Below are 26,253 nucleotides of genomic sequence, written 5' to 3'. Positions count from 1 at the left end.
ATGTACCAATATCTTAAAGAGCGCTTTGGCACCATTACACCCTCACAACCACGTACGCGATCCACAGTCAAAGATCGTAACATGGAACACTTGAGACGGAGGAAAAACGCCCTAAAGAAAAGGTTAAAGAAAGCATTAAGAAATGACACAAAAGAAGAAGATATTTTCCAGATACGCAAAGAATTCGCTTATGTAATGAGATTGCACAACAAAATCCGCAAGCTTCTTGAGAAGAAAACAAAAAGAAGAAATAAGGAAAAAGCAAGCAACAGTTTTCGGAAAGACCCGTATGGCTACAGCAAGCGCCTCCTTGAACCAACTAAAAAACAAGAAATTCAATTTTCCAAAAATGACGCAGAAACGTACTACAACACCATATACAAGGACGCAGAAAGAGACAGAACTTTCGAAGCCACTGAAAGCATGGACCGGCCCCGACAACCGACGTTTCCGATATCGACTGCTCCACCAAAATGGCATGAAATGCAGTCGATCATCAGGAAAACAAGGAACAAATCGGCTCCCGGCCCAAATGGTATCCCGTATATCGTCTACAAGAAGTGTCCACGCATTATGGGCCACGTTTTCAAACTCTTCGTCAGAATTTGGAAAAGCGGCAAAATACCACACCAATGGAGAACTGGAAGGGTGACCTTGATCCCCAAAAGTGACAACCCATCAAGCCCAGGGGAATGTAGGCCTATCGTTCTCTCAAACGCAAGTGGCAAACTATTTTTTCAAGTAATCGCAAGACGTCTGCTTAAATTCTTAGTAACTAACGACTACCTTCAAACTTCAGTACAAAAAGGATTTCTGCCAGGTATATCAGGGTGCGTCGAACACACCCAGGCACTGATGGAAGCTCTCCAAGACGCCAAGCGCCGAAAAAAGGAAATCACCGTCTGCTGGCTGGATCTGGCTAACGCATATGGCTCAGTCAGTCACAACCTCATCCAGTTTGCAGCTGAGTGGTACCACGTCCCTGATATACTTCGGAAGATCATCCACAGCTACTATGATGACCTCGCTGTCAAGATATCAACACACGAATGGACGACCGACAAAATCAGTTACGAGCAAGGGCTATTTCAAGGCTGCCCTCTGTCAGTGGTCCTGTTTCTGATGGTTTTTCAAATATGTCTCGATCAACTTAGCAAACATAGCAACCGCGGGTACAACGTCGGCACTGGATCGCCCCACAATCAACGGGCCTATGCAGACGACCTCACTCTCATCGCAAAGAACAAAACGTCAGCAGAGATGATGCTCGCCACGGTTGAACATTTCTTGCGGTGGTCAGCAACCATGAGAGCAAAACCAGCAAAATGCAGATCATTATCATTCGTCAAAATCCCGGGCACGTCTACAATGGCTCCAACCGATCCAGAGCTCTTCATCCACGGCGAGGCGATCCCTTTCATTCATCAAGAGCCAATGAAATTTCTGGGTCAGCTGATCTTCAAGGACCTGTCAGACACCTCAGTCAGAAACGCCACCACGGACAAGCTGCTGCTGATGTTGAAGACGGTCGACGCCGATCCTGTGCCAAATACAGGTAAGCTGTGGATCTATGAACATATGATTGTATCAAAACTTTCGTGGGAATTTACAATTTACTGTTTTCCGATCACATTTGCAAAAAAACTTGAATCACTCGCCACACCGTACCTTAAGAAATGGGCGGGTCTTGCGCGCAGCACCACTACATCAGTCCTCTACAGATCCCACGGCAGCGGTGGCCTGCATTTAACACCGCTCACGTCGAGACTGAAATGCTTGCAACTCGTAAAATTTCACCAGCTCAAATACGCTGTCGATAACTCCACACAATTCATATATGGCCACATCGCGAATCGTCTCCGATCCAAAAAACACTGGAATGGTGTCCGAGAGCTGGAGGAGAGAGAGCGTCACCTGGCATTAAACGAACTCTGCCGCGGCAATTTTGGCCGAGCAGGGCTAGGTTTAATCCCACTCCCGCGGGCATCTAAAATGACACCCAAACAGCACCGGCAAGAGCTATCCCGTCTGGTGAAACAGAGCGAAGAAGAAAACGCGCTGGTCTATGTGTACAACATGGCCAAGCAAGGAAGACCTCTCGCCTGGGAAGCCGTGATGTTCCTGGATGTCCGCTGGAGGAAGCTCATTTACGGCTTCTCCGACAAACTTCTCAGCTTTTATCTAAATTCCATGTCAGATACACTGCCGTCTCCAGCAAACTTACTTCTCTGGAAAAAATCCACTTTGGGCTCTTGCTCCCTATGCGGCTACCACCACTGCACACTCTTCCACATCGTCAGCAACTGCAGATACTCGTTGATGACCGGCCGATACAACTGGCGTCACGATATGGTCCTTCGCAGACTCATCGAAATCATTCGCCCGGTGCTAGAAAAGACGGACGCACCTAAAAAAGGTACCCATTTCAAATCTAGCAGCGGAACCGAATATTACGTCCCCCCTCTGCAGCGCAACACTGAGCGAGGAAAACCGGCGGCAGACGACTGGCAGCTAATCTGGGATGAAGAGCACGACCCATACGTCTTCCCTCCCCAGATTGCCAGCACCAATGCACGTCCCGACATCGTCATCTGGTCCACTGCAACAAAGACATGCATTGTGGCTGAGCTCACTGTCTGCTGGGAAGAAAACTTTTACCAAGCTCACGAGCGCAAGCAGGGGAAGAAGGACTATATCGACCTAATCAACACAGGCAGGAAGAATGGCTGGCATATGCACTACTTTGCAGTGGAAGTTGGAGCTCGAGGGGTCACATCGGACAGCCTGTTCTCATTCTTCAGATACATGGGACTATCCCGCAGAAAATCTCTCAAGGAAGCCGACACCGTTGGTAGGACAAGCCTCCATGCCTCTTATACGCTATGGCTATCGAGAAATCAGCAGAAGTTCAGCAGATGGACGCTAGTTGAGAAACCGCTCTTCACCATGAGACCTGAAATTCCGCCACAGAAAGACGCAGAGCCGGAGAATAGGAGCCCTGAGCCCCCCGCTCCCAGCGCAAACCGGACACATGCGAGGCCGACCATTTTCAATTACACCAGGGCAAGGAAAACACAACCTGAACCACAATCAGGTGCACGCACTCCCTGTGGTTTAAACAACCTAGGCAACACGTGCTTCATCAACTCCATCGCCCAGTGTCTCATGGTAACTGATAGCCTCATTCCATTCGCCTCCACGGAGATAAGAAATGCTTTATCGAGCCTCAGGGCCACAACCAAAATGGTCACCCGCCCCACAGAACTCGTCAAAGCTATTGCTCAGCTCAATCCGTCCCTGACGACAGGTCAACAGCAGGACGTGGCCGAAACGCTGGAAACCATGCTATCTTGCCAAGCCGACAGCGCCAATGTAGGCATAGGTGAAATCACTGATACCATTAAATGTACCGCGTGCGGCTCCACCCTGGAGACGCCCAGGCCGCTCATTCCACCCATTCTTCGCGTTCCAATATCGGCACCGTCTCTCCAGGAATGCATATCAAATTCACTCGCCCCACAGCCGCTCGGGGGACGGATATGTTCCCAGTGCCATGCTCACTCCAGTGAAATATCCACACAAATTCTCGTTGCTCCCGATGCTGTCTGCATACAGCTCCTCCGTTTTGATCACGGCACTAACACTTCTAAAAATACGTCAAACGTGTCGCTCGCCCCTACTGTTCAGTTAAACGGCGTTACCTGGTACATTACGGGGATTATAAATCACGTAGGCACACTACATCAAGGACATTATACTTCACTTGTAAAATCGACTCACCGTTGGTACCGCTGCAATGACTCCAAAGTATCAGAAGCGTCTGAAGGGACAGCCCTCAGCTCAAGCACAAAGTCGGCCTACTTGGTTTTCTTAAGCAAATCTTGAAATGTCGGGCATGTCATTCTGGTGGGGGTGACGGTTGGAGCTCCAAAAAGGCCTTTAACCCCACACCGAGGTCCGCAGTCCTCGGCACCAGTATGCCATCCTCGACATTTCGAGCATTTGCCTCATTTACTGTGGACCAAAAACATCAGGTGTGCGTCCTGAAAACGGATTTAGGCACCATTTGGTCCACCTGAGGACATATCCTCATCACCATGTACATATATACCAGCTCATGATCAGTGACGCATTCTGGGCAATATGTTCTAAAGTGAAGTAACTGAAGTTACAGCTTAAAAGCTTAAAAAAACAGCTTAAAAAAACACACACACACATTCGATAGCTTATGAGAATAACATGCCTTGTGTGCTTAATGCAGGAAAATATTTTTTCACTTTTTTAGAAACAGCAAAAGAGTTGTCAACAAGCCATGTCAACTATCTAAACAATTTTTATGGAAACTGCTCTAGCTAGCTTAAAGTTCCACAACGTTTCCGGAGCACCGTACCCAAACTCAGTTCATGTTACAAGAAAAAACAGTAATAATGCCTCCTAATTTTGAATGAAATATAGGTATGAGTAATTTGATTTGGAAAGCAACAAATTTCCGCACATCATTTTAGCAAAATTACTATTTTCTTCAGCCATCAGGTTACACAAAACTATAGTAAACTTTATGATCTAGTTTACAAAAAACCAAAGCCCCGATTTTAACAAATGTAGATAAAATTTAAACAATTTTAAAAAAATGTATCGTGGAGGAAATGAAAAGTGTAGATTTGTAAAGCCGGGATATTTCAATTTCACGGATTAGGCACTTAAAGAAATATCTTCACCTTTCTTTGAGCCACCAGCCTTCACCCAAGTTTTACACGAATGTAGTGAAGCAGACAATGTGGCAACTCAAAATTGTGATGGTTTGAGATGATTATGACGGTAAAAAAAAGCAACACAAGGTTCCTTACCCTCGTTTTTTTCACATGGGTTCAGATGAGGCTTCAACTGTTGCCGACCTGAGGAGCTATAGGGACTTTAGCTTTCCAAAACTCAATTTCTAAGGGCACTGAGCAGTGTTTGGCTTTCACACGAATGCGATAGTAAGTTATATGAAGTTGACAAAGCAAGCAAAGCAAAGCATGATGCCCCGCGCGTCCGCCCGCGACCACGCCCCGCGTCCGACTCCCGACCGCCGCGTGACCCGAGGCGCCCGGCGGTCACGTGACCTACCGGCCGGGACTGCAAACGGCCTTCACCACCATTCTTGTATGACGTCATATCCTACTGGGGTGCTGATTGGTCGGAATTAGATACCTGAAGGTAATTATCTGCCGTAGTTATTTTTGTTTCATTGTTTTGCGTGTTTTCTTATATGAAATGTAATTAAAAAATTTGTCATATTTTAATCACCATTAAAACACAACTGAATAGGTATAAAAGAGAACTCGATATATACTTTCCTTGTTTTTAAGAATTCCGGAATTAGATACCCGAGGGAGCAAAGAGGGAGCAAGTTGCCACGCTGATTTAATACCTCATAGTCGAAAGGTGGGCTACTAGAACCAAAAATTGCTGTGTTTGTAAATAAATAAGTGATTTGAGGGCAAAAAATGCCCAGATTTAAACTTCTAAAATTATTTTGAACATAAAATATTTCAGTTTGAGGGATGTTAAGGCCTCTAAGGGTAGGTACTTTTTAGGTATCAAATAAGTTCCTCTGCGAAAGTTCCGTCGTGAAAACGGCCATTTTGCATTTTTATACAAGAATATTTTTACGTATTGATATTGTCATACATTGTTTTTACAAATATTTCTTACATTTATAAGATATCTTTACATTTTAGTTCAAAGCATTTTTATATCGATTTGTAAAAGTACTTACGGAACTGTAAACAATGAGAACACTGGGAAAAAGAAAAAAGAGAAAGAGAAAAGGGCAAATACAAATTAGACACTAGTGATATACATTGGAGAAGATAAGATGGAAGGGAGAATAAAAAAGGGATAGGAGAGGAGATGAGAGGAGAGCAGAGAGGAGCAGAGCAGAGAGGAGCAGAACGGAGCGCGCAGAAGAGCGTGACGGTGCAGGCCAATTGAAGCGGCACAATGAAATGCAAACAAAGTATCTGTCCAAGGAGACTAATTTATTGACTGATACTCGTCCAGCTGTCAGCAGTAGACTTACTGCCGCATTGCCGAGTTTCTAATGCGGTGTTAAATCACTCTGTTTGGACAGAATCCACACCAAAAAGGAAGCATCGGAACGCTCGCCCGACTTGTGCCAGTGCTGCGGCTGAATTTCAAACTAGACAGCACTGGAATATTGCTGGAAAAATGCATTGCACGACTGTAGTTCGCGATCAAATAGGCAAAATTTAGATCAAAGAAGCTAGAAATTTCTGATTCATCAGAAAAAAACTTACCACAGCATATAACTCCTTACATGCATGCGCAGCGCAGGATTATCAGCACTCAGGCAAAACAAAGTTGAAATGTTAGGATACTTGCTGCAAATCCAAGTGTAAAGACCGGAACACAGCTAAGTGATAACTAGAACTGACGGTGGAAGCTCAGCGACAGTGAAAAAGGAAGACGAGCCATGGTAGAAATTAGGGATGGGAGGGAGGAAGGGCATCAAATAATAATTCAGCGAAGAGTAAAAACTGGTACCCTAACTAATTATGACAGTTCTGTAATAAGGATGGCAACGACAAATCACCATCCAATAACCCGGCACCCCAGATCCATCTTCAGCGATCGGTGGTGGCCATATTGGACACAAATCCATCTGGCAGGCAATTAATGCATCGGTTGGAGGGAGGAGAGAAACTCTACAGCACCCAGTAGAGTTGTGGGTGCTGTAAACATATTATATATGCATTATGCAAAACATCATAATGCATATGTTTACGATAACATGCAGAAAAGCAACAAGCATGGTATGCTATGAAAGTGAAAAGCAAACACAATCATCAACTAATCTGAGAAAACAAAATCAAATGATTGGGATAAATTTCATACAAATCAACTTGCTTGTAAATTAATTATTTCCATCTGATTTGTTTCTTACTTGCAATACAATTAAATAAACAATAAAATAATGCGAAAGCTCGTTGGGTCCATTCTGCACAAGATACGGGGACGGCTGAATTTCAAAATACCTGTCAATGCACTGTTTACTGAGTAGGAGCTGCACTTCATGCAGCTCCTACACTGACGAGCTGCAGCTGCAGCTGCGGAGGACGGCCTAGGATTTCCGCTGGGCGTTCTGACGCTGACGCCTTTCCGGATCATTAACAGCGGCGTGCTCACAGTCGGCTGCAATGTCGAACCGTGAATAGATTCATTAAAGTTGTTATGGACTCGACAGCTTTTAGAACTTGCATTGATGGAATTGCCTTTGTAGACCACTCCTATATAGTTCGTGATATTCTCCGAACTAGGTCATTAATGCCCCGCTGAATCAATCCAGTCTGCAAAGCACAGGAAGGCTGTTACAAGAGCGTCAGGCCCCCAGCCTCATCAACTCTGGGCCGTTGGCTGGGAAACTCAAAATACCAACGAAATCAGCATCAATTATCAGACGGGTTTACGACTGTGTCATGGTTATCCAGACCTGCCAAACTTGTGACCCTCCTTCGGGCCATCTGTGACCTCCGCCGCTCGCTGCTCGGCGCGGCTGACCGCCGGTTCCTGTTCCACTGGCTCACTTATTTATCGGCGCCCGGATTGGCCGCGCTAATTGAGACGAATAGGGGTGGCTCGCTCACACCGACCGACGCAGAGGTCTCCCACCCGGGCGGACGTTTTAGTAGATTGGGTCTGGTGCGAAGACGGCGACCCCTCTCGATCCGAACCTCCCCCGCCCGGCGCCCAGCCCCCCCCCCCCCAGTCTGATCGCCGCGAGAGGAGAATCGAGTGTCCGCCAAGACTGGATTTGAAAACATGCCGGCTACTCGTGGTGGCGCGGTAGAACGAACATGTTGAGCGGAAAACGTTTCTATCCAGAACAGAGGTAAATGAAGGCGCGGGTCAATCGAAAAAAAAATGCGTGAAAATGTGGGCCAACTGAAACGAAGAGTGAGAGAGAGAGAGAGAAAGAGAGAGTGAGAGAGAGAGAGAGGAGGGGAAGTCTCTTTTAAAGATATTCATTCGCAAAAACTTATGCTTTTTTAGGGTGAGAGGAGCTCAGAGTTGTATGCTCAATTATCATTGCTCATATCCTCAAACAATTGTTTTTCCTTGAAATATCATCGGTGACCTTTACTTTTCTGGTCACCTTGTATTGACCATCACCGGCACTCCACAAACACTAGTGGCTTTTCCGCGCCGTAAGTCAAGATATAAAACAGTGTGGTATGGTAGGTAATGGAAATTAAACAGAGACATTCACTCGCAACATTCAAAACATACATACATTCTAAACCCTACCCCCGCCCCCCGCGGTGTCCCTATTGCACATTGACTTAATACTACGTTGGAAACGCGCTGGGTCCAGTTCGATGACATTCGTTGGAAGTTTGTTTAAAAGAGATGTTGCGCGATATAAGAAGGACCGCTGACCGGCTGCTGTACGAGTAAAAGGAGGCCTAAAATGCCGGTCCTGTCGAGTGCTACGGTCGCATCGCTGTTGGCGCGAGTCACCGAAAGTCACAAAAAGAGATGCAATGTCTTCCGGCTCATCGTAAGTAATCGCCTTATGGGCCACAGCCATCGTAGACATCTCGTACATCAGTCGAGGACCGTGCAGCCCTAGGTCCTCTCGCGCGTGAGACACGTGGTCATACTTCCTGAGACCGGTGATCACCCTGGTCGCAAAGTTGATCACGCTAAGCAATCGTGCGTCGTTTCTCGCTGTACCACCACCATACACCGAAACACAGTACCTCACGCGCGAGAGGACGAGACCATCGACAACGGTTCGCAGGACACCCCGCGGGAGGAAATGCCTCAGATGGCGGAGACCGATCAGGAGGCCAATGCACCGACGAACCACGTCACTGACGTGCGCGTCCCAGGTGAGATGACGGTCGAAAAGCACGCCAAGGTTTTTCACAGTCTGGCTCTCCTGGACGGTCTCCCCACCGACCCGTACGCTGACAGGGAGTATGTCTCGTGTGTTCTGCCGGGTACCGAGGAGAAGGATTTCAGTTTTGGATGCGTTGAGCTTTAGTCCATGGGCATGGAACCATGAAGACAGGGCGAACAGTGTGGTTTCCATGCGTTGGATAAGGTGAGGAAGATTACGTTTGGTGTCGGATATAAGGATCTGGGTGTCGTCAGCGTACTGGGTCACATGAGCGTCCGGCGCGTGCAGGCTGAGGTCGTTGGCGAAGATGGTGAACAGGAGAGGACCGAGGGCGGATCCCTGGAACACTCCCATGGTATTAGGAAGAGGATCTGAGACCACTCTGTCACCAGAGGGAGATGTGATTGAAACGGATTGGGTGTGACCGGAGAGATAGGAGGCGAACCAAGATGGGTCAATACTGTACTGCTGGAGTTTAGTAAGAAGGAGAGTGTGAGGAATAACATCAAAACATTTGCTGAGGTCTAAAAGACAGAGGAGTGACACGTGACCTAGGTCCATGTTGGAAAAAATGCGGTTTGTTACTGTGAGCAGAGCGGTCTCGGTGGAGTGATGGGGGCGGAAACCGTGCTGGGATGAGGATAGTAGATGATTGTCGGACATGTAGGCATACAGCTGTCGCTGCACCACACGCTCGACAATCTTGGTAATGACAGGGACTATGGAAATAGGACGGTAGTTGGAAATGAGGGCTGAGTCACCGGATTTGAAAATAGGATGAACCAGGGAGTGTTTCCAGGCATCAGGGATGTCACAAGTGGTAAGGGAGGTATTAATGATGTGGAGAAGGACAGGTCCGATGGCATCAAAACACAGGAGTAGGATACGGATGCATATACCATCAGTCCCACACGCACCGGAACGCTTCATGGAGAACATGACCTCCCGCAGGGCGCCCAGCGTCGTGCCCGACACCCGAAACCCGCACGCCCCCACACGCGGCAGACGGCACGGTATGTCCGGCGGCGGCCCGAGATCGGACAGGCCGGCCGCGACACGGGGTCCGACATTCACGAAGTAGGCGTTGAGCTCGTTGGGTGTGGCGGCAGGAAGGCTGGGCGAGCACCACTTCCCACCTTCGCACGAATTCACGCTATGAAGTGATTCAATAGCAGTGGTTGCAGCGCCTGTGAAATGTGAATTGCCGCAGCCGGCACTGCTCGTAAACAATAATCGCTACCCCGAACAGCTTGAATTTGATTGAAACGGCAGTTACGGTGCTGCCTGCTACTGAAGTGGATGTAAGCACTGCAAGCATCGATTATTGGATTTTGATTACCCATTCATAGCATGGTACCAATGGGAACGGCTAATTACTCGTCAACACACCTCGATTACGATACGGTTTCAACAACTACCAAAAATAATTTACTAATTACTCGTACTGAAAGCATTTCTAGAGTTACGCCTAGTTATCGCACACACATTGTGAAATTAAATCGTTTTATTTCACTATGTATATAGATGCTCACTCGTATCAAAAGCCAGCAACGCTAGTCTTCAAAATGTTTGCGCATTGGGGTATATTTTGTCGTCAAGATGTTGAAATCCTAAGCGACAGAAAATCATAAAGGTTTTAAGCCGCCAATTCTTATGACCGCGGCTGACCAGAGGGCTCACACAAATCCACACGACGCGTCAGCAGCTCGCCAACTTTTGGCGAGAACAAGTTTTGATGGTCTCGTGGGAGCGCTGTCCCGGCTGTGAGCGCCTTATTGGGGCTCAGGAGCGGATTCCCGAGTCACATTAGCCGTCGGCCAGTGCCGGGCGTCGGTAAATTAAGGAAATGAGTGAGGGCCGCCCATGAGATGTCGCCACGCCGGCGCCGGCTTACCCAAGACAGAGGAGCGTACTCAGAGGTCTGGGTCGCGGGGAAGAGGACCACCCGGGGGCCACTGGAGTCAACAGTCAGTCGTAGAATGACATAGCGAGAGCCGACGAACATTGCCCAACTTAGAGGAGCACAGTTGAGCGCTGAATCGCCCGTTAGAGACCATGCATACCAATGATGAAGCTAATGAGTCGTCAACAGCTAGAACTTACATCACAGCACATCTTCATCACAAAAAACTATCAGAAATGGTCTGGGCGCGACCTGCTCCAAACGCTCCGTTACAGCCCCGCCGGCCGTTCAGTGGGAGGCCGGCCTCGGAAGCGGCCATGCCGGCGGCCGACCGAAACAAATTGGCGGCGTCAGCAACGATCGTTCGGGGAGGCATCACTCGCGGCGGGCGGAAATGGAATCAGCCCCGGCCTGAGGTGTCATAATGGCCGCCGAGATGTGGACAGAGTCGGACACGCGCCGCCGCGGCACGGTACACGGGGCGACGACCGGCGCCGGCCCGGGAGCGGTCAGTTCAGGTCACCTCCGGTCACCCCTTCCCCCGCCCCTTGTGGACGGGGTACGATGGTTTCAAATTGAACAGTGAACAGGAGTGCTCTTGGTGCGAATGTTTGGAGGTTATAACCCTGTGAGTAGGTATCGTGAGCGATGTGACGGCTTTGTTTTAAATGCGTTATTTTAAAAGCGTGGCCCCAGTTTTTCGGAGGAAATGAGCCGCGAACGTAATCGCTTGGACATGTCTCGGTTAATAAAGAATGAAACTCGTGCGGTACACGAACTCTCTGCCTGCACTGTTGAGTGGTTCACAAACAATCTCCGTCGACCACTAGAGCTGAGCGCCGGCAGTTCAACTCGCCAACTGACCGCTCGTCTCATAAATCTCTCGCAACTCATCGGCCGGCGAGCCATCGGAGCGAGCGAACAACGCCGAGTAATTGCACTCCATCGCGATACCCCGCCGCTCCATAGGAGACCGTCTCGCGCGGCAGGGCGCGGGCGGCAGCGCCGGTCCGGGCGGGACGAAAGCCGAGGAGGCCCGGCCCGATCGGCGGCTGTGATTAAGGTCCGATATGAACTGTCCCTCGGGGCGATCGAGTGGCTTTCATTTAGCGGACAGCCCGATCGAAACTGCGTTTTTATGTGATGTTATCGTCCAATTGGACAATATTTATAGGGTAAATGTGATGAATGGGCTCAAAAGAGATGAATGAGGCAGTCCTTTGTTCAGCCATAGCAGCTGAGTGAAGTTTACAATCAGAACAGCAAACTGGAGAGTGAAAATAATCAACGTGTTTTGGATTTGATAGGCTGAAATACGTTGACTATTTTGAAAGTGACAAGCCATGTCGTACAGTCCCTTATTTTAAAGGACGTGATTTGTTGGCGGTTCCTCAATGAAGCTGAAATGTTGCAATATTTTACATCTTTCTGTAAAACTGAAGAGCAACCAGGAAAAATTATTCAGCCTGGGTACAACTTCCATAAATCATATACTTTCAAATTTAGAGAAGCATATTCTGGCACAACGGCTAAGTTGATACGAATCTTTATTTTCGAATCTTTATTTTATTTTTTATTCGTATATTCGTAATATACGAATATACGATTCTTTATTTTCACCGGATCTTTTGACAAGAAACTTACACAAAACGTCCTTCAATAAGCAACCGGACACCCGTTGTTTTAAGCCACCTCCCCAGACGTCATTTCGGCCGAGCCCACCACCGGAGTTGGACGATCGGCCGCATCCTGTTCATGAGAGCCGCTCGTGCTTAGTTTGACCGATGTTCCGCTCAGTTACATATTGGTGGTCTTATCTCCGCTGGCAGCGGGAAGCTGGCGCATAACTCAGCGGTGCGTCGGTCGGCCGCTGGCCACGGCCGACTGGGTAACAGCGGCGGGTAATTCGGCCGGGCCGGTGACATGACCGATGGCCGACACGCCGCCGCCGCCGCCGCCGCCTCTGACGGATTGTGACGCATCACGGGAGGATGGCCGCCAGTAGAGTGGACCGAGGAGATGGTCAGAAGATGGGAGGTCCCTCAGAGAGGCGCGCGTGCAGTGGGGGTGAGCTCATATCGCATTAGTGGTGTGCACTCGTGATCTTAATCCATTTGGTATCATGGCTTGAGAAAATTAAATGGGAACAGCCAAGGGCCAATGTGTCAAGACGTAGGCCTGGTGTGTGCACTGTGCATGATGCTGCGGACAAAATGTTGAATACTCTGTCCAAAGTGTACATTGCGTGATTATCTTTGAGCTTAATGGCAACTTATAAAAGTAACTCCATTTAAAGTTCTTCTTGTATTACTTCAATAGAAATTAAATTTGGCATCCAATATGGCATGCTGAGATGATAAGTACCACCATTACAGAGCCATGAAGGTTTGTAATGACGTTTCACAAACCATTAAAAACTATCGCAAAAAACGTGTCAACCGCCCAAAAATACAAGCCAATCAACACACTCATTAGTTATAAATTACCCTTGTCATTTTCCAAAAACAAACTTTGGCTTGGATAACAGGAGTGAACTACAGCAAACTTCTGACCATTAGGAAGTAAATTAGGTGACCAGCCGACGCTGAAGGTTCGGCAGCGCGATCAATAGCATGCCTTTATTTCCGGCATATCAGCAATAAAGTTTAATACGGCCATTCCGGGCGGGGTTGAGTTTACGAGTTCGTTCTCGGTGCGTCCTGAGCCGACCGGGGACATCATTAGAGCCGAGTCGACAGGCGACGTGCAATCTTAAGCCCGCCTGAAACACGGCTATTGTTGGGAAAAGTTGCAGGTCGTCGACATGGCGTGATTGGTGGAGCCGCCAGATTTTGGAATGGTGTGAGCGGCTGAAATAAAAGACCTAGCCAGAAACTTAGGCACTGCTTTTATAGTGTCACACTGGAGCAGTTTTGGTAAACATTTTTATTAGGGATGCTATTGCTCAGGTAGGTAAGTATATCTTAAATTTAAATGCCAACTTGATTATAAAAAGCACTATTTAGGTATTTCTTAGCATTTTTTCTTTCAAATACATTTATGGCGGATACCGTTCCACATTATTACATTTTTCCTTTTTGTTTCAAGCTAGTTATGGCGTAAAATGTGATGAAGAAATTTCGATGAGATTCTTGAGAAGAAATTTTCATTGGAATAGTTCAGAACTTAAAAATGAAGTTACTTTTATCAGTAATCATATTTTCGTGAGCTTAAAGCTAACAACACAACATGAACTTTGGACAGAGTTCAATTACTACACATAGATTATGGAATCAAAGGCACGAATACCTACAGTCGGCTGGAGAGGTTAATCAGACGGTCACAGAATTGTCCCGTATGAGTGTGCTCCTGCCGGGGCCGCTCTCAAGCGGTTGTCTGGTATGAGGGTAATAGGTAAACAATAGCTCGAAACAGGGGGTGTGTGACCTAGAATGAGGATGGCTTGACCTGGAGGATGGAGAGCTCGGGTGTGCTTTGAACGTATGCCAATTGCAGCTACCAGCTCTTACCTACGCTTTTTGTTTACGTACATGGGCGTTGTCCGATAGGGGACACTGCTGCCACACCGACAGATGTCCGGCTGCTGAATGCGATGCTGTGCAATATCAGATGGTGTCATTTGTTCAGCTTTATGCGTCAGCTGAATTTCTGTGTAAAGCGGGATGTTGTAACTAGGTACATCAAATATTCACTGCACGCATACCTATGTAAAATGCCTGTCAGTAATCAGTAAAAGTCAGTAAAAAAGTCCCCACCGACATACCTATGCCTAAGAAGTTGATGGTTTGACTCGCCGCACCACGGCTGCCGTGGTGCATCGAACCACCGCTGGAGAGCGCTGTACGCTGTGTTATAGATGTCGCGCAATCTGCCAGGCTGCTCAGAGCCTGCTTTCGGGCCAGGACGCCATTGGGCATTGAGCAGTGGCGTATCTAGGATTTCTCTCAGGGGGGATCCGCAGTCAAAAGGGCCCTTGACTGACTGGGTTGAAAGGGCCCTTAAGTGGCAAAAGGGCCCTTGAAGCCTGAGTTGAAAGGGCGTTAGCCCGCGCCCCGTAGGGGGGGGGCGAAACGGCCCCCTGTCCTCTTCCGTAGCTATCTCCTAAATGACTGCAGATATCGCCACCAAACTTTCAGGACCTCTCCGGGCATCCATTTTACACATTGTGACCTTTTTCCAGAGGCTATGATAGGTTGGCCGCAAATACGTCAGAATGACGTCATGTTCTGCCATTTTCGACCCAAAAAATGTTTCACAGGAAGAGCTATCAGGCCTACAGAGCTGTAGAAACATGAAAATGTTCCGATATAAAAATGTACAATTAACAGGCTTAGGTCAAATCTGAGCACAGTTTACAGAAAGAGCGTTAAAAGAGCTTTGTTTGTTTTGTTGGGTTGGACCCAGGCCCTTTCGGCTTTCGGTCTGACGAGACCATTTCAGGGCCGGAGGGATGATAGGAATTGAGGGAGACATTGGTCTGGGCGGGCACCTTGGTGACTCACTGGGGCTGAGCCTGTCCAACAGGACAGGCCGACCAGCCTCCCAAGTGCTCACTGCACCCTGTTACGAGTGTGCTTCCTTTGGAGCTGCAGTGCGCTCCAATGGGAGCCGCCCGCATGGAATAAAGTTGCCCGTCCAGGTCCAGCCCGGATACCCTCAGAGGGACCCTCTGATGGCCTCTGAAGACCATCACTGGCCTCAAAGGGTCGTCTAGTGGCCTCCATGGACCTTCTGGGTACCTGAAAGGTCCCTCTGTTTTCTCTCCAGGGGCCCTTTTTACCTCAAAAGGTTCTCTTTTACTTCAAATGACCGTATGTTGGTCTAATACATGAGGCCCCTAGTGGCCTAAAATACTGCCCTCATATCATCTAAGGTGACCCCCTGTTTGCCTTACAAAAGAGGTCCCTCCGGGTGCCTGAGAGGCCCTGTTTGTGTCCCAAAGGGTCCTTTGCTGGTCTCATAAGGCCCCTAGTTGACCTAAAAAGTCCTCTGATTGTCCAAGGGCCCTCTGGTCGCCTCAGAGGGCCAGCTTTTTCCTCAGAGTGCCTGATGACCTCATAGAGCCCATAGTGGCCTGACATAGCCTTCATATCACCTCAGAGGGCCCTCTGTTGTAAGGCTCAAGTGGCCTTCTCAGAGGGCTCCGACTGCCCTGTGACTGACAATTGTCCACTCTCATCCCTCCTTTGGGTGACCTTTTCCCCCTCTGACACCCAAGCCAAAATACGATTTTGGGACACTGACTCCGAAGGCCAGTTGATTTTCAGAGGGCCCTCTTTGAGGTGGATGTTAGGGCCCTCTGTTCGCCTCAGAGGGCCCTCTGGTGGATTTAGACTTCAGAGGACCCTATTTTGGCATCAGAGGGCGCCTCTCTGTGGCATCAGAGGGCCCTCGGAGGCCTCAAATGGCCCTATTACATCTCAGAGAGCTGTCTTTGACCTCAGAGGGATCTTTTTTACTTCTTTGTGGTGTCTGAGGGGGCCCTCTGGCCTTTGTTCGCCTCAATGAGCCTTAAGGGGTCCTCCGATGACTTCCAAGGACCTTCTTTGATCTCAGAGGGCCTGATGACCTCATAGGGCTCATGGTGGTCTGACATAGCCTCATATCACCTCAGAAGGCCCTCCAGTGGCCTCAGAGGGCACTTTGTGACTTTTGAAGGCCCTCCATTCGCCTTAGAGGGCCCTCTTTGATCTCTTTGATCTCTTCGATCTCAGAGGGCCCTTTGTTCACCTCAGAGGGCCCTTTGATGACCTCCAGGGACCATCTTTGATCTAAGAGGGCCGTCTGGTGGCCTCATAGGGTACCTTGTGGCCTGACATTGACCCTCGTACCTCAGAGGGCCTTCTGTTCGTCTTAAGGGGCCCTCTGCTGGTCTTAGAGGGCCCTTTGTGTGCCTGGGAGGCCCCCTGAGTACCTGAGAGGGCCCTCTGTGTGTTTGAGAGGGCCCTCTGTGTGCCTGAAAGGGTCCTCTGTGTACCTGAGACGGCCCTCTGTTTGCCTGAAAGGGTCCTCTGTGTGCCTGAAAGGGCCCTCTGTGTACCTGAGAGGGCCATCTGTTTGCCTGCGAGGGCCCTCTGTTTGCCTGCGAGGGCCCTCTGTGTGCCTGAGAGGGCCCTATGTGTGCCTGAGAGGGCCCTCTGTCATCTGTGTACCTGAGACGGCCCTCTGTTTGCCTGAAAGGACCCTCTGTGTGTCTCAGAGAACCCTCTGTGTGCCTGAGAGAGCCCTATGTGTGCCTGAGAGGGCCCTCTGTGAGCCTGAGAGGGCCCTCTGTGTGCCTGAGAGGCCCTATGTGTGCCTGAGAGGGCCCTCTGTGAGCCTGAGAGGGCCCTCTGTGTGCCTGAAAGGGCCCCCTGTGTACCTGAGAGGGCCCTCTGTGTGCCTGAGAGGGCCCTATATGTGCCTGAGAGGGCCCTCTGTGAGCCTGAGAGGGCCCTCTGTGTGCCTGAAAGGGCCCTCTGTTTACCTGAGAGGGCCCTCTGTTTGCCTGAGAGGGCCCTCTGTGTGTCTAAGAGGACCCTCTGTGTACCTGAGAGCGCCCTCTATGTGCCTGAAAGGGCCCTCTGTGTACCTGAGAGGGCCATCTGTTTGCCTGAGAGGGCCCTCTGTGTGCCTGAGAAGGCCCTATGTGTGCCTGAGAGGGCCCTCTGTGTGCCTGAGAGGGCCCTCTGTGTGCCTGAGAGGACCCTCTGTGTGCCTGAGAGGGCCCTCTGTGAGCCTGAGAGGGCCCTCTGTGTGCCTGAGAGGGCCCTCTGTGTACCTGAGAGGGCCCTCTGTGTGCCTGAGAGGGCCCTATGTGTGCCTGAGAGGGCCCTCTGTGAGCCTGAGAGGGCCCTCTGTGTGCCTGAGAGGGCCCTCTGTGTACCTGAGAGGGCCCTCTGTGTGCCTGAGAGGGCCCTCTGTGTGCCTGGAAGGGCCCTCTGTGAGTCTCAGAGGACCGTCTGTGTGAGAGGGCCCTTTGTGTGTCTCAGAGGGCCTTTGTGTGCCTGAGAGAGGCCTCTGTGTGCCTGAGAGGGCCCTCTGTGTGCCTGAAAGGGCCCTCTGTGTACCTGAGAGGGCCCTCTGTATACTTCACAAGGTCCCTCATTGGCCTAAATGTGTCCTCTAATAATCCTCAAAAGAGTTCTACAATACTTTTTCTTTTAGCGAATAAAATGGGAAGTGGTCAAAAGGGCCCTTGAAGTCATTTAAATTTTTTCCGTGTTATAAAAAAAAACTTTTTTTCTAGGCTCCAGGGGGGATCCTAGGACCCCCAGGGTCCCCCCTTGGATACGCCACTGGCATTGAGTCACGGTGGTTTCCAGGTGAATACTGAATGTGCCAGTGACCGGAGAACGCTAAGAACTAGCGAGGGATGTGAAAAGAGGCAGAAGTCAGAGGCAGTGTCCACCATCTGGTGGGACGGAGCGGGACGGCGGGTCTCAGTCCTTCCAGAGGTCAGAGGTCATATCGGAGGAGAGACGGAACGGGACAGGGTCAGTCATTTCAGAGGTCGGATTTAGTTTTGAACGTCATTCGTGACACGTAATTTATAAACAGGAGCAGACAACACGCTGGTTAGGAACTTGGCTTGAGATTATCTCTTCAGCTGTTCGTGGAAGAGGGGGGGGGGGGCTAACGGTGCAGGGTCATGGCTGAATTATGAATACGGTACAGGTGGTGATTTAGTTCAAATAAAAAGCGAAATTTATGCATTACATAGCTAGAAACCAACCAACCTATAAACGCGGAATTCCAGCAGCAGAAGCGTAGTACTTAAAAACTGTAATCGGGATGTCCTTGAATAAAGCAGTTACCTACGTGTTGGAGTGATTCTGATATGGCAAAGACTGTCATTAAAGCGGCTTCGGGCTTTTGTTGTAAGAAACATAAATACCCACTATTGCATACGTTTTTAGTGAAATTGTGATTTTTCTCTGGAAAGGGTACAAACAAATCCTTGCACATTGCTGATTGCATAAGGGAAAGTTTGCTTTTAATTACACAGGTGACAGGAATGTAGAAGGAAACAAATCCGATCTTTTATACTTTAAAGAAACATTTTGTTTTTGTTTTGTTTTTGTAACGTCCAATACCTAAGAGCAGCATTTTTGGATTCGCCTAACCTATGCTCAGTAAAATCCACTTCTAGTCATTATGTTGCAGCATCCAACATTTTTGCAGAAATTGATTTTGGAGCAGGCAAGGCCGCAAGGGTCTTTCTTGGCGCTGCGTCCTAGGCTTAGGTATTGAATTGAAGACATCGGCAGTTCATAACGATCGGGTAAAAAAGTTATCGTTTCGCTCGTAACTTGGTCGGTTCATGAGCGGTGATGACAATAACCCGATAATTTCTGTGGTGAGCGGCTATTGAGTCTGGGTGCGTCCGTCTCGGGTGGATCGATGAGGCGGCCGCGAGGGACAGAGGCGGCCGGGAACAGGACGGCCAGTGCCAGTGCACGAGCGGTTGGGTGTGGATGACCGGAGCCAGTGCACGCGCAGTCGGCTCAGCGGGCGCGCGGTGTGGCGCCTCGGCCAGACTCGCATCCGTGCTATTTATTTTTCTATATAGAAACTCGGGTTAAAAGTTCACTTTTCAGAAATAAAAGGAAACTTGGAAATTGAATAATAATTCGGGGAAACACTTTTACTTTCCCTGCACTCACATGTAAAAACTATACGGCAACCAAGTCTTTCAATGAGTGAGACTAACATACGTATAGCCTTCAAAGCAAAAGGTTAGTACTCGAACAATTCATGACAACCTATTACCAAATATATTTAGGTACATATCCGTTTTAAGACGGCTAGCTGGTACACATTTGGTGCGCCATTAGGTGCAGATTTGTTCAAATTAGGTTCAGTGTGTTTCTTAAAAGTTATCAGTTTGAGCTGCATGCAGATGGTTACACATGTATCTCATTGTTCAGATAATCAGACATTATTTTCTATAAAACACTGAAATAAATTCATTATATGAAGATCTCTTTGTAAAAGATTTTTGTGCACATTTGATCAAAATAACGAGATCAAATTAGTTAGATGCATTCGCCAGATAGCCCGTCGTGAAAACGCTATTAGCCGTAAACGGGTTATCTGGCGAATGCACCAAATTTGACTAAATCTGCACCGCAACAAATATCTCCATACCATGAATTTATTTCAGTGTTTTAAGTAATCGAAAATTATCACTGATAATTAGAAAAATAAAGTATAGGTATTAGCAACTAGCGCGACCCTAGATTATAACTGCTAAGAAACACAATGATCCTAATTTCACCAAATCTGCACCAAAAAGCCGTTTTCACGACGGGCTATCCGGCGAATGCACCTAATTTGACCAACTATGTACCAAATCTCTTTTACACCAAATATCTTTAAATTTTGAACTCATTTCAGTGGTTTAGTCGACCATCATGCCTGATAGTATGACAAAGAAGGCATGTAAGCAATTAGCGCGACCCTATGACCAAATGTGTACCAAATGCGTATCAGATGGCCGTCGTGAAAACGGTTAATATGAACCAACTGTGCACCACATAGCAGTCGTAAAAACGGCTATTACACCTTTTTGCGTTAGCTTTTGACCATTGGACAAAACATTTGTACACATTCGCCATATAGGTGGCGCTACAAATGCGCGGTTGGTCACAAAGAATCACCATTGTGCAAAATTATTAGGCGGTCTTCCTCTTCAACACGACATTGAGCGAATGGTTCAGCATTGTGCAAAACAAATCTTCAATGGTCGAAACTATTCGTCATATGCCAAGCTGGCTCGCTCAATGCCGAAGTCTGGCGAAGTGTCAAACTGTTTTGCAGATCATTCATTTTAGTGTTCAATCTGTTTTGCTGAATGGCTGAAATGAAACACACAACGCCGGAATAGTTGTGCTCAATGCTCATTGTCGAAATGGCTCCTTAAACAGTTATGGCGAATGGTTGAATTCAAACGCAAAAAGGTATAGTTGTCCAATCGCAGCCAGCGCTCAGTCGTCATGCAAAAGTACAAACGTCGAGGTCGGTCGTCGGATGGCAACTTCCTCTGGTGGCAGGCACCCACTTGAGAAGCGAAAATGCGGGTGGGTCGGGAAAAAAGGCACCTGGGTGTCTTTTTCTTTGCATTGACCAAATCAGAGTGAAACAAGGCCATGTCTCCGGAGTCCAGATCTAGTGTAGTCCCATTGCCCTTGAAACAAACATGGCGCCACAAGAACTGTCTTCTATACACAACAAAGCAAGCTCTGACCAGTGGCCAATGCACATTCAATTAGGGCTCCAACAACCTTCCACATTAACTCCATCGCCAGGGGCCATCCTGGCCAGGTTCGCGGTACGGTCAGCTCTGGGGACCGCCATGGGCACGTCGACCGGTCACGCACAGAAGGACGGTCGCGATCCGGAGCACGGCCGCGACCCGGAGCACGGCCGGCTGACGGTGGCCACGCTGGCCGTGGGCGGCTGGCTGACGTTCAGCGGCGTGCAGTGGCGCACGCTGCCGCGCCACCACTGTCTGCTGGCCGCGCTGCCGGTGGCCGTGTTCGCCCTGGCCGCCGCCGGGATGCTGCTGTTCCCGTTACAGGCGGACGGCGTGCGGCGTCTGCTGGAGGCAGGGGCCCAGTACGGATTCCTCGTGCAGTCCGTCACCGTGCTGGCCGTGTTCGTCCGCCGCCGTAAAAGGTGAGGAGGCGTGCTCCGAGAACGGGCATCGGTTCTGGCTGCATTATTTCATAGTGCTTGCGCTTCACAGGGCCAACATTTGCCAGTATTTGGTATAGCTCAAATATGCGTCCGCTGTAAAATGCGCATAAGCAAGCAGGTTATGTATTATGTAAGCAGTATTTTCTTGCTGCCTCCGGGTTCTCACTACCCTGTGTCTTTGTGCCACCAGTCTGCTGCGTCTGGAGTCGGCTCTGACGCGGCTGGAGCGGCGCGCCGGCCGGCCCCGTCCCGGCTGGCGGCGCCGGCTGCACGTGCGCCTGCTGCTCGTCTGGCTGCTGGCGGCCGGCGCGCTGGCGCTCTGGTACTGCTTCCTCCTGGTGCCGGCGCGCTTCCACCACCCGTACTACATGGTCAGCATGTTCGTACCGGAGCTGCTCCACCGGCCGCCCGCCTACTGGATCGTCATCGCCTACCAGGTGCGGACCCAGTCACACTGACTCTCCTCACCTGCACAAATGCACAATGACTTCACAGATACTCCTTATCTCCTTATACTGCATAACGAGCCTACGGTCACACAGGCTCACCTCACTTGCACAATGACTTTACGGTGATTAACGCACCTATCAAAAGTAGACTATTCTTATGTCGGAGTACATAACTACACGGGCTTCGTCATTCCTGAAGGCCAACTAAAACCTTTTCAATATTTTCCATGCTCCATGGCTCATTGCTCATTGGGCAACATATATGGATACGATGAGACACCAGCCAAACTACTTTTTCTTCGTAGTGACCAACTGGTCGGTCTGCATGGCTGAAACTGTTGATGAAATACATGCAGCAACTTTGCAACTCGTTTCTAGGGTCGTCACCATTCGTCAATCGTCAATCGTTTGTTGTTCAATCGCTATTAACTTAAAATATGATGCATCAATTTTATGAGAATACAATTAACCTCAAAACGATTTAATGTCTAACGATTTACGATGAATGATTATATGATGATTCTAGAGCAACAACTCACGAAAGGTCTTAACTGCATTTACCTTCTGTCTCAACCTGTCTAATTACGACCTAAACTGTGATAACCTTTATATTTATGAGAGTTGAAGGCGTTGCCTCTATTGCGAGCTTTCTGAACTGACCCTATAGCGAAGCAGTAACTGACCCTATAGCGAAGCAGTGCATGTAGCTGTAGCTGTTTCTGTATTTCCTCACACATGCATAGATCGAACTACGACAGCAAATAGGTCACAACACATTCACATCTACACCTCATTTTCGAGTCACCTCACAGCACACAAACAGAAAGAGACGCAATTAGTAGCCATCCAGCGTGTGCGTTTGTGACGGCGATGGGCAGCGGAACCCATGTTGACCATGTTTGCAGGCCATCACCTCGCCGAGAAGCGTGTCACCCGCGGACGGCCTGGGTAAACATTGGCCAAGAGGCGCAGCCATTGTTGTAATACCAACAGACCTGAATGGCAGTGCGTTCGGCACGATGGCGACTATTATTTTGTAAATTGCTGAAGGATGTTTATCGCGGTTATAAATGGAATCGGAATTGAAGAGAAGTGTGATAGATTGTAATAGTTGGACTTGTGTAGTGTATGGGTAGTGGTGCCAGGCGCTTGACCGTTTGCACTAAGTTTGACATTTCGTTTTCTTATTGAAAACTCGGCGTTCGAGCCATATTGACGATGGATAATGGTCATTATTTTGTCTGGAAACCCCAAAGGCGCTTGATAAGGAAAATACGGATAATGCTTAAAGCTAACACACTTTATGAAAGATGTACCTAAAACGAAAAAAAAATATTGACAAGATTGGGCCTCCGTAGAATCATCAACCATATAGCAAAAACGGACTATATATTGACGCAATCTAACAACAACTGAAAATGTGTCGAGTGACGGGGCATCTATATCAATAAACCCCCTTGCTCTCATGTCGCCTCTCTGTCTCAGCATCGACTTCACCGAGTCAATCAAAATCGTTTGTTTAATTATTGATTTGTTAGTTTCCTTTTCCTTTTGTATTTTAGTGTGTTCTAGCGAGTAGGAAGCTCGAGAGGCTGTGAAGTTTGTAGATAAAGCAATCTAATCTGACAAGTCAGTCCTTTGACCAATAATTTCAATATTACAGTCGCACTCCACGTCATCGCATCAAATGGAATGGCGCCCAGAATGCCTGCATTTTTATTCTTTTAGGCATTACGAAGGAAGCATTCATAATGTAGGCATGGATTTCATTCGTCGGCAGATGGTGTTGATATTTTTCTCCTGCTGCCTGGCGGTAACGTTCGACTCGTGCTGCTACATCTGGATGGACGCCATCAGCTTCCACCTATCCGCCATCACAGAGCTGGTGAGCGGCGCCCCGGCCGACCGCCGGCGTCGCACCGTCGCCGCCGACGGCACCAAACCGACGCCCACCACGGGACCAGCCGAGAGGCGCGTCGGCGTCGACGGGAGGTGGGCCCTGCCGACGGAGAGGAGACGCTCGCAGCAGGAGCAGAACGGCCTGCGCCGGCCGGCGGGCGACGCTGACGGGCTGGTGCGTATAGAGGTCTCGGAAAACCTGAAGACGAAGAGCGCGCAGGTGCCGCGAGACTGGCCGGACGGCAGGGAGGAGGCCCCGGCGGAGACGACTGTGGACTCGGTGGAGAGGACACTGGAGCTCGCCACCCTGTACTACTCAGACGTTCGCAGGTGAGTGGCCGCGATAATGAAATTCAGGATTTTGTGTCCATACTTTCGTCTCGTAAAACATTACCGCTTAGTTTCATTTCACGAAACATTTCAGCTTTTCTTGAAAACTCTTCTTCATCCTTTATCTTTGGCGGGATTAGCACACAGTGACTGCTATCGCGTCGATCGTGTTTCTTTTGGCAGTTTTCTGGAGTCCGTGAACGAGGTCTGTGGGACGTCGCTGTTCATGGCGCACGCCGCTGCAGTATCGGCGATCCTGTTCGCGGCTTACTACGTGATTGGTGTAAGAACAGATCAAAGGCATGTCGCATAGATGCCTGCTTGATCGGACCATGACAGCTGCTTACTTTGTCTTTTTCAAGACCTCATCAATTACTCACTGGAAATAGTGAAGCGATTACTTTAGCCAAAATAGGCGTATATTATGTATTTGTCTGTGGTTCTAGGTCACTGAGCGGACCATCATGATGCGCGAAGATCATTGTCACATTCAATAGCCAGACTTTGTTCGTATCCTCCCTATTCTAATAATCGCCGTTCGCTCAGTAACCGGCCAACGGCTGACCTGTCACTGATCGGGCTGTATTGACCGATACCTTGCCTGTATCTGCCGACAGCTAATATTCAGTCTGTCGGTGCGCTGCAATCAGCTGGTAATGGTTCAGGCGGTCGCTGTCATTGTGTACGTCAGCCTCTTCCTGATCCGCGTCATACTGCTTTCGGTGGACGGTTCTGGCATCATGGAACGGGTAAGTCACGGGTTTGGCGTCATGGATTTGCCGGTCCCGTAGCTCAGTTGGTTAGAGCGTTGGACTCCGCGTGGTGAGAGCACGCGTTCCCGGTTATCACAGTCCGGGTTCGAAGCGCGACGGGCGCTCGACATTTATGGGCCTCCTGACAGGTATGGTTGCGGTTGGTGGCAGGCCGTAGCCAGGCGAAGTCAGCGAGGGGACCGGCCGTGCGCGGCTTTGTGCGCACGTTAAACTTTGGGTCTAAATTCTGCCATAGAATCGGAATTGCGCGATCGGAGGGTAGAGGGCAGGGTCATCGCAACAAGCTTCGCTTAGCGGTGGGTCTGTCCTTGTGAATCCTTCCCATCAAAAGGTTCGGACAAAATTTATAAAAAAAAAATGGATTGGGTACGTCACTCTGGTCGCTTCATATGGTAATGCGACAGCAATGTTCTTGCATAGTGCGTGTTAAACGCCGTTAGAAATAAATACATTTGCGGTTTGCTGACGTAACAAATTATTCCGGCTGAGCTCTGTTACCGCTCCTCGACGCCTGTTTTTTCTTATGTTTTTTTTCCGATGAATCTCATCCGGTGACCGACTCCCTTCATCCGCAGAATTCAGCCCTAACAGACGCGCTCGTTGATGTGGGCGGATCGACGCTGAGCAAAGGAGCGAACCGACAGCGCAAATCCATGCTGCAGAAAACCAAACGACCGTTCTGTGTGGATGTCATCGGGTTCTTCGCATTGCAAAAGTCCAATGTTCTTTCGGTGAGTAGTAATATGTGATCTGAATGTTATCTGGCATCCAAAGCATCAAATAAATCTTACAATTTGCATTATATCATAAAGTCAGCACTCATAGCACCCTGAAGATAATGGTGGGCTAAGTGACAATGATAACAGTTTGACTCATTTGTTATCTTAGCACACCATTGAGCAGCGAAAGATAGAAACTCCGTTTAGTAAAAAAAAAAAAAAAAACACTAAAGCATGCTTGCAATCAGTCTATCACAGCCGAAACAACGAATATGATCCTATAATTAGGTAACGTGGCGCTATGTTTTACAGATACTGAGCTTCGTCCTGACGTACATCATCATACTGATGCAGATGGGAACCCTGCAGGGCTTCGACGGCGACATCGCACACGGCCCAGAGCAGAACAGTGGTGAACTGGACGGCACCCAGTAACGCGCACACTTCTTATGACCGCACTACATCTTTAACGAATCCCGTGATTGTATTCGTGCAACTGAAACTTTCGCTGCGATACTTTGTGAAGTGGATTGAAAAAAATGGCATGCACTTAATGATGTGGACTTTCAATAAAGTCAAACCATCAACATCG

At 48.8% G+C, this 26,253-nt stretch overlaps 1 protein-coding gene across 1 annotated transcript; it reads left to right on the top strand.

The window, feature by feature from the left end:
• Positions 1-26,253, top strand: LOC122394452. Its single transcript, XM_043391341.1, has 8 exons — positions 1-1,555; positions 21,101-21,470; positions 21,682-21,928; positions 23,721-24,169; positions 24,353-24,452; positions 24,787-24,918; positions 25,518-25,673; positions 25,974-26,253. The coding sequence occupies exons 1-8, from the start codon at positions 1-3 to the stop codon at positions 26,094-26,096; spliced, it is 3,132 nt and encodes a 1,043-aa protein (XP_043247276.1). The 3' UTR covers positions 26,097-26,253.

This window comes from Amphibalanus amphitrite, unplaced genomic scaffold (genome assembly GCF_019059575.1).
Source record: "Amphibalanus amphitrite isolate SeventyFive unplaced genomic scaffold, NRLGWU_Aamphi_draft 000592F_arrow, whole genome shotgun sequence".
Lineage (NCBI taxonomy): Eukaryota > Metazoa > Arthropoda > Thecostraca > Balanomorpha > Balanidae > Amphibalanus > Amphibalanus amphitrite.
The sequence above is the reverse complement of the archived record's forward strand: the minus strand, read 5'-3'. Positions and strand labels throughout refer to the sequence as shown.

Coding starts and splice junctions, on each gene's coding strand:
- LOC122394452 (XM_043391341.1), top strand. CDS start 1: ATGTACCAATATCTTAAAGAGCGCTTTGGCACCATTACACCCTCACAA. Junction 1,556..21,100: donor CGATCCTGTGCCAAATACAG/GTAAGCTGTGGA, acceptor CTCCATCGCCAG/GGGCCATCCTGGCCAGGTTC. Junction 24,170..24,352: donor TACTACTCAGACGTTCGCAG/GTGAGTGGCCGC, acceptor TTCTTTTGGCAG/TTTTCTGGAGTCCGTGAACG.